The sequence below is a fragment of the Neomonachus schauinslandi genome, chromosome 12 (assembly GCF_002201575.2).
Source record: "Neomonachus schauinslandi chromosome 12, ASM220157v2, whole genome shotgun sequence".
Lineage (NCBI taxonomy): Eukaryota > Metazoa > Chordata > Mammalia > Carnivora > Phocidae > Neomonachus > Neomonachus schauinslandi.
Window position 1 is genome coordinate 91,455,826 of NC_058414.1, and position 9,014 is coordinate 91,464,839.

Consider the following 9,014-nt stretch of genomic DNA (forward strand, 5'->3'; position numbering starts at 1 on the left):
GAGCCGGCCCGGGAGCCCCCCGCGCGGACCCGGCCGCCGCCGCCCCCTGCCGCCCGCCCCGCGCCCGTCCCCGCTGCGCCCAGGCTGCGCTCGCCCGCCGAGGCCGAGGGCCGCGGCCCCGAGGGCCTGCTGCGGCGATCGGGGTCGGGCTATGAGGGCAGCACCAGCTGGAAGGCGGCCTTGGAGGGTAAGCGCCCAGCGGCCCTCCGTCTCCCCCATCCCCCCCACTCCGGCCCGGGGACCCGGGGCAGAGTCACTTTGGCCAAGCTCCCAGAGGGGAGGGCGGGAGCCCCCGGAGGACTGATTTCAGGGCACTCAGATGCCACATGGCGGAGGGGGTGGGGGGATGTAGCTAGGGACCACCTATATTTACAGCCTTGACCCTACCTAGGCAGCTAACTCACTCTTTGACCTTGGGAGCAGGTTTCGTGCTCTGAGCCCCAATCTCCTCCAGAATGAAGGGGGGACAGTGTACTGACGGGCCCTCATCCGATGGGCATGTTGAGAGGGTGGCTGAAATCTGTAGTAGTGGAAATGCTTTGGGCAAAGCGACAAAAGCTGTAGAGCCCAGAGATGGTCCCAGTGCCCCAGTGGGAAGCCGGGAGCACGCTGGTGGTGATGGGGGCACATAGGGAGGGGAGATGTGGAGAATATGCCTCAGGCTCTTCCTTGCAAGGTCATGAGTGCCACCTACCCCTTCCAGTCAGATGGGCTCAGGGAGTGACCCCTGGCTAGCTCAGGGGCAGTAACCAAGTGGAAAATAGATTTCAAGTTCATGAGTTCTTCTGGAAAACTTTGTGGCCCCTGGTGGTGTGTGGTGTGGGAGATGCTAGAGTTGGCAGGGGGGAGGGCTGGCCCTCTGGACTTCTGGGTACTCCTGACATCCCCAGTCCAAAGGCTGAGGATCTGTGCAGTGTTAACTAGGGAAGCCCAGAGCCTGGGTCACACCACCCGTAGGGACGGAGTATTAGAAAAGGAAGGCTTCCTGGAGTAGGTGACCTTTTAGATGTGGAGAGAAGACAGGGTGCACCGGGCTCAAGGAGTGACATGTTCAGGGTCCAGGTGGCCAGAACCAGCCATTCCCTTGTGGCAAACTGAACTCTGGAGTGCTGGGATGGGGAGAAGGGATGGCAAGAGATGAATCTGGAGGGCCCAGATTGTGAATGGCCACCCAGGCCTTGCCAAAGAGTTTGGACTTTGTTCTGCAGGAGCTGTTGAGAGGTTTTAAGCCTACAATGAGCCAGTGGATTTGCCCTTGGAAGAGTGGCCAGGGCAGTGTGGAAGGTGGGGTGGTGGTCAGGGGCGAGACCTAGCCAGCACTTGGCAGCGCAGGTACCTTGCCGCGGAGGGAAAGGTGGGGGCAGTAATGTCAGCGTTTGACCCAGATGCTAGTGGGCCAGGGGTGTGGACTAACTCTGTGCTAACTCTGGAGGCAGGGGCGGTCCGACACCTGGATGGTGATTTGGGACAAAGGAAGCAAAGATGTTGGCTCACGGAGTAGAAGAGCCATTGCAGGCTGGGAAGAGTTGAGTTGAATAAAGGTGGACAAACGCCTCTCTCTGCTGGGCATTGTTGGATTTGCCTGTGATCCCTGCTTCCCTCCCGCCCAAGTTATTTCTTGAAGTTGCTCACTCCTTTTGCCTATATGTCTTCATTCATTCCTAAGCATTCCTGCAGGGTCTGCCCTAACCTAACTCTAGCCCCCTGATGGTTAGGGCCTCTTCAGGGGTGATGTGGCCTCTTTCAGTGCTCTCTGGCTTGCTGGTTCCTATTGTACCTCCTGCCCTGACTTTGACACATTCCGCTTCCTGCTCCCCACCCGGGCTGGGTGACCACTTGCAGTTAGGCTGAAGAAGGCAGGAAAATGGCCCAACGGGACACTGGCTCTTCCACCCGTGCCTACTTGTGTCCAGCCTTCCAGCCTTGTCTTGCCTGTCCTGGTGTGGCTCCTTACCAGGTCTGGGTCTGGGTCTCATGCCTCCTCTGGTTCGCCCCATGGTCTACCCAGAAGCAGCTCACCCTTGATGCCTGTGATCCTCGGAGGCTCCGCATCTGAGGCCCATGGGCTTTTTCTACAGTAGTTTTAGTATCTGGGGTCCGAGTCCAGGGTGTTCTCCTCCACTGGTGCTCTGAGGGTCTGCTGGGTGTTCCCTTGGCACCCCCATCTCCTGTCAGAAGAGGGGAGCTCAGGGACCAGGACTGGTCTCTCCAGGGTGTTGCTGTGTGGGCAGAAATCACAGGACAGGGGCTGAGGCAGGTTGGTGAGGTACAAAGAACACAAAGTCTGGAGTCGGGTAAACCCAAGCCATATCCTCCACCACCATGGGCTGGCAGGTTTTCAAACTCATTTGAGCCTCAGTTTCCTTATCTACCAAGCTAGATAATGATTTTTGCCTCTCAGGGCCACACAGTGGGGTAGGCTGTGCAGGTGACTCCTCTCCCCAGCTCTCTGGACTTAGCATCCAGCACCCGTGATGGGGGAGCTCAGCTGAAACCCTTGGACTGCTGGTCTACCTACCTTGAGTCGGCTCCCCACTCCAAACTGAAGTCCACGGAAATGAGCCCAGTCGACTGACACTGAGAAACACCCGTGATGGGATGACGGGTCTGCCAGGTCTGAGAGCCAAGGACTGTGCAGCCCTTGCTTAGCCAAGTACCTGTCTTGAGACAAGTGGAAGACTTTTGGACTTGACCAAGCTAAACACTCCTTTATTACCACGCAGCAAACATTTCGGAAGCACCTACGGTGTGCTGGACCCCATGCTCAGGGCTTTCACGATACTGTCCCATTTAATCCTCACACATACCCTACCGGGGCTGCTGAGTGCTCTATCTGTTCTGCAGATGAGGAAACAGACTCGGAGGGGCTAAGTGTCTTGACCAAGGACACATGTTGGTTGCTAAGGCATGTTTGCCACAAGGGCCCTCTGCCCTGAGAGTTCTTGTATCATCCCGCATGGACCAAGGATCTCGGACTTCATGAGGCCCAGGGGATGGAAATGAATTGTGTTTGGGGTGCGTGTAGCTCTCCTGCCCGTGATCCTCAGACAACGCTGCCGCCTCCAGTGTGGACCCTCTTTTTCTCCTCCCGGGTTAAGCGAAATGGAGAACTTCTTAAATTTAAACCAGGATTAGAGCTCAGGACTTCACGACTTTCCTTAGATGAACAATTAGCTGTATAAATATAAAGCCAAACAGAAGTTCTCCTGATCAAGCCTTCTCTCCTGGTGGCTAATCACTTTTCCTTCCACCCGCCACCCCCACCTCTGGGGAGGGGCTGGGAAACATGACCCGTTGCTTCGGCCTGGGTTCTAGAAAGACTGGGGGTGACTGGAGATGGGGATATTTCTGGCATCGGGGGTGGGGATGGGGAAGAGTGACCTGGGGGTACGGCAGGGGACAGAGTGATTCTGCCTATCGCCAGGCTATAGATTTTTCAGAGCTCACCGATTCTGAATTTTTAATGTTGAAAGTTTCTTGATTAGGCATCAACCCACAACTTCCTGATCAAAACCACACACATGCATTTAGTAAAGCCTTTAAAAATTTAAAAATCACCAAACTCTACATTTGATAGTTTCAAAGAGTCAAGACTATGCACAGAGACTGTGGCTCTGACAGCTCAGAGAGGTCAGCAGTGAGTCTCTTCTGGGCTCTGGGTGTGAGGGTGATAGAGCATCTGTTTGGGTTAGGAGCCAGATTTTCAGCTGTCCCTTCCAACATGAGGCTAAATCATATACATTTATAAACATAAGTAACTGCATCCTCAGAGTCCATCTATTGTGGACGATTGCATGGAAGGAATGGTTGTTGAGTTAGACCCTTCTTACGGCTTGAATTCTATTTCCTCCTGTTCTCCCAAAGAGCTACGTTGAAGCAGTTGAACCACCAGCTCCTCAGAACGGGACCTTATTTGCAAATATGGTAATTGCAGATGTGATTAGTTAAGATAGGCGCATACTGGAGTGGGTGGGCTCCTTATAAGACAACAGTCATATAAAGACAGAGACAACCAGGGAGAAGGTTGTGTGATGAAGAAGGCAGAGCCTGGAATGAGGAGACTGCAAACCAGGGTTGAGGAAGGTCACCAGCACCTCAGAAGCCAGGAAGAAGCGAGCAAGGACTCCCCTCACTTTCAGAGGGACTGCGGCCTTGCTGGTGCCTTAATTGGGGACTTCTGGCCTCCAGAAGTGTGAGACAATAAGTTTCCGGTGTTGTAGGCCATCCAGTTTGTGGGGTTTGTTCCCAGCCCTAGGAAACGAATACAACGTTGTTTTGGATCGTCCAGCCCCACAGTCGTCCTCTGTGAGGGCAGCAGTGAGCAACGAGCCAGGACTCCCTGGAGTGTCCTTTTTCTGTCCGCGGTGCCGTGTCCAGAGCTGTTGTCCTCAGGAAAGAATGAAGAGGCTCCTTGGTTCTGGTGACATTGGAGAAGCATGTGCAGATTCCCCGCCCCCAGAGAGCAGCTGTATGTCCACATGGCCTCTCCTACAAAGTCAGCTGAGTTTAAGGCTGACTAAGGACATTGTCATTCAGTGTAGCTAAATTCCCCTTTCAGTATCCGGGGGTGCTCTGTAACATGCAAGGCAATGGCTTTTTTTTTTTTGCCTACTGTAGGGAACACAAAGGCGAGTAAAGCACAGCCCTTTCCCTAAAGGAGACTGTGGGCTCACCACCACTACTACCACCATCATCATCATCATCATCATCATCATGGCAATTGCTAACATTGAACCAGAGCTTGCTATGCCAGACACTCTGCTAAGCCCTGAACATTGGCTTCTCATAAACATTTTTAATAGGCAGATACTACTATTCCTTTGTTTTAAAGATGAAGAAAAAAGGGCACCTGGGTGGCTCAGTTGGTTAAGCAACTGCCTTCAGCTCAGGTCATGATCCTGGAGTCCTGGGATGGAGTCCCGCATCGGGCTCCCTGCTTGGCGAGGAGCCTGCTCCTCCCTCTGACCCTCCCCCCTCTCATGTGCTCTCTCTCATTCTCGCTCTCTCAAATAAATAAATTCTTTAAAAAAATAAATAAATAAAGATGAAGAAAATGAAATAAAATAGAAGCGAAGTAACTTTGTCATGAAAAGTTACTAAACCATCTAGGAAAGTGGCTGAACTGGGATTTGAACCCAGTGAAGTGGTTTAAGACGCGATGCTCTTACCTTCAATGCACAAAGCATTATGGTTCCAGTTGTATGGGCCTAGAGGGGCCCGTAGAGAAGGGAGAGGAAGGATCCAGGCAGTGCACTTGCCACAGGGGGTCATCAGGCAGATCAGGCGGATCAGCCCTACTGAGGCTGATCCTACTGAGGCCTACTGAGGCTGCCACTGAGGACAAGGAGCAGACACAGAAACAGCCCAGCCTGCGAGGGCAGGCGTGAGGCTCTGCTCCTACCGTGCCCACAGCCACCTGCCTCTGGACTCCTGGTCACTCGCCAGCACAGTCCTTGCTCACGGGAAGGATTTCAAAACGATGGCTGCACTTGCAGGTAAAGATGGCAGACTGAACACACACATTTTTCCTCTTTCCTTCCAGAAGCCCACTGACATGACAGTAAAGGGATTTTTCAAAGGCCATAAGGACAACAAGAACGGGAGAGAAGACAATAGCAATACAGTTGGGAGCTAGGGATCAATGATGAGTGGGAGCTGCTTCTATTGGCCTGAGAAGGCTCGGAAAGCAGAGGAGCAAACTGAGTCACACACAGGAGCCCCCAAAGTATGGAGATGGGGGGCACCAGTCATCATGGCAGTGAGTGAAGATAGAGCTGAAATAGGAGGGCTGGTTGAATATTTTAGAAAGGATTTAGTTGCCCAGGTCCTCTTCCCAGCCCTGGCAGGAGCCTGAGGCTAAGTCTGAGAGAGGGCAGTACATTTGGGAGCAAGCAGTTAAGGGGACATGTACATAATGAATGTTCAGGATGGCCTCCCAGCCTCTCCTCCTGGTCAAGCCTACACCCTTCAGGAGGGAAACAGAAGAGCCTTCTCCAGGAACTCTGGCCTACCCCAGAGGAAAAACCCCAGGAGGCTGGCACTCAGAGCACCTTGAGGACCAGCCCAGCATGGTCACTCTGCTGGGACCCCACAGTTTATAAGCCCCTCCCCAGTCTCGGAGGCTCCAATGGACTCTTCCCTCCTGCCTTAATCAGGAACAAATAACCAAGGATCTCCAGACATCCGAGGAAACTTGATGACATGGAAACCACAGACCAGAACAAATGAACAGGAAAAAAAGCAATTTGGAGGAAAAAGAGACTATACAGGGAGAAATAACCTTTCTGCCCCCCTGTCCTCTCCTCCTCCGCCTCCAAAAAACTATCAGTAATATCCAGAAAGAGGTAAGAGAAAACATGGCATCATTTTTTAGAAAAGATTTATTTATTTATTTTAGGAGGGGATGGGGCAGAGAGAGTCCCAAGCAGACTCCATGCCCAGCACGAGTGCAGAGCCCAAGGCAGGGGCTGTATCCTATTATGCCGAGATCAGGACCCAAGCCAAAACCAAGAGTCAGACGCTCAACAGACTGCGCCACCGAGGCGCTCCAATATGGCATCATTAAAAAAAGGATGCTACTGAGAACAGCAAACCACAGCCAAAACAAAAAAACAACCCTGGAAATTAAAAATAATTGCAGAAATGGAAAATTCAGGAGAGAGTAGGAAGATAAAGTTGAGAAAAATCTTCCAGGAAATAGAGCAAAAAGGCAAAAAGATAGTGGGTAAGGGAGAAAAAAGGAAAGAAACTCAGAGGACCAATTCAAGTAGTCCAACATCTGAAGAATATGACCTCCAGAAAGTGGATGGAGAAAGTGGGTGAGAAGAAACCATTGATGATATAGTTGAAGAAAATTTCCTGGAACTGAAGGACATGAGCTTCCAGATTGAACAGGTCCATTGACTGCCTAGTCTAGTGGATGAAAATGGACCCAAACGAAGGCATGGCATGCATGATGAAATTTTAGAAGACTGTGTCATAGAAAAGATCCTTTAAAGTTTCTGAGGGGTGGGGGCGGGACGTGGAAAGCAAATGATATTAAAAGGATCATGGATGAGGATGGCTCTGGAGCCATTTTTCAAGAGCAACACTGGAGCTAGAAGACAATTAATTAATGCCTTCAACATTCTTTGGAAGGAGAATTCTTTCCAACCTGTAGTACTCAGGCCTCTGGGTTCACAACCCCAGGGGCAGCATTCACTGCAGGACCCAGCGTGAAGGTTTGCCACTGGGGCTGTGCAGGGCAGTGGAAGATGTACTCCACCAGAACAAGGGAGTAAAATAAGGAAAAGGATGATGTAGGATAGAAGGGGCAGGAGAGGCTGTACATGAGGGAGGCAGAGAGAACCTCAGGCCGCTGGCAAAGGGGATTTCAGCGTGGCGGTGGGCTTAGAAGGCAAAATCAGACTGCAGCAGCTCAGAAGGTTCTGGGGGACGCCCTGTTATGGACTGGATGTTCATGTTCCCCCCAAGTGTCAATCAACAGATGAATGGATAACAACAGCAAATATATATGTATATAGGAGTATATATATACATATATTCATACAATGGAATATTATTCAGCCATAAAAAGGAATGACATTCTAACACATGGTACAACATGGATGAACCTTGAAAACATTGAGTTAAGTGAAATAAGTCAGACACAAAAGGACATTGTATTGTATGTTTCCACTTACATGAAATCTCTAGGATAGGCAAATTCATAGAGACCAGAAAGTAGATTGCAGGTAACCAGGGGCTGGGGGAGGTGGGAACCGGGAGTGAAAGCTTAATCAGTACCGAGTTTCTGTTTGGGTGGTGAGAAAGTTGTGCAAATAGACAGTGGGGATCGTTGCACAATATCATGAATGGAATTAATGCCACTAATTGTGCGCTTAAAAATGGTTAAAATGGCAACTTTGATGTTATGTCTGTTTAATGACAGTAAGAAAAACTTAAATAGAGTCTATGTCTAAGGTCTAAAAGGGTTCTTCTGCTAAAAAGAAAAGAAAAATGTTCAGTGATAACAAAAAAATAAATAAAAATTTAAAAGCGGGGAAGGCAGAGGATCAGGGGAGGTTTTGTGAAGAGGATGGAAGGGGCAGGGTGGGCAGGATTCCAGGAGTAGCGGGGCAGGGGGGAGAAGAGCTCCGGGGGCAAAGACCCAGCCCCGGGGCTGTGAGGACAGGCTGGGTTATTTCAGGGAATCCATGTGGCTGAAACCGGGAGCAGGCAGAGAAGCGGCAGGAGGTAAGAACTGGAAAGTTTGGTGCCACGGAAGATGGCAAGCGCAGAGCCTTGGAAGGGGTGGGTTTAGGCAGCTGGGTCGAAGATTCAGACCTGGGCTCCAGAACAGCGGCTCTGGGACTTCAGTGAGCAGCAGATTCCCGCGGAGGGCTTGTGAAAACTCAGACTGCTGGGCCCAGGCCAGAGTTCTCCGGCGTCGGGACCTGGGGCTTGGCGGTGGGGCTTGGCAGTGGGGTGTGGGTGGCCGGGAACTGAACCCCTTCTTTCTCTCCTCAGACACCACCACACGTCTCCTGCTGGGGGCCATCGCGGTCCTTCTGTTCGCCATCCTGGTGGTGATGAGCATCTTGGGTGAGCGTGGATGCCCGGGCGGGGTACACACACCTTGTCAAAATCAGGTCTCATTCGGTAAAGAAAGGTTCCAGACATACCATGTATTCCGTGGGGCCCAAAGCATAGAAAACAGAGTGCTGTTTCTGGGTGAGAGTTTAGCCTACAATAATATATCCACACGATGGCTCTCCCTGTCCCCTTTACTAAGCCACACGGGGGAGTGGTCAGGTGACTTCGGTACACAGAGCCAACTTGAGGTGAGTTAGACAGGCACTGCTTCTTGGAGGAGATGGTTTGGGGACAAGGGCCTTGAAAGATCACATTCATTCATTTAACAAACATTTATGGAGCTCCGCTGTGTGTTAGGCCCCCTAAATGCTGAGGATAAGAAAGAAAGAAAGAAAGAAAGAAAGAAAGAAAGAAAGAAAGAAAGAAAGAAAGAAAGAAAG

At 51.3% G+C, this 9,014-nt stretch overlaps 1 protein-coding gene across 1 annotated transcript in view; it reads left to right on the forward strand.

The window, feature by feature from the left end:
- CLEC2L (C-type lectin domain family 2 member L) overlaps nt 1-9,014 on the forward strand; it is a 21,365-nt gene that overhangs the window by 7,264 nt on the left and 5,087 nt on the right. The window contains exons 2-3 of the mRNA XM_021692960.2: nt 4-187; nt 8,509-8,583. Coding sequence (XP_021548635.2) covers nt 4-187; nt 8,509-8,583 — 259 coding nt within the window. The remainder of the gene's footprint in view (nt 1-3; nt 188-8,508; nt 8,584-9,014) is intronic.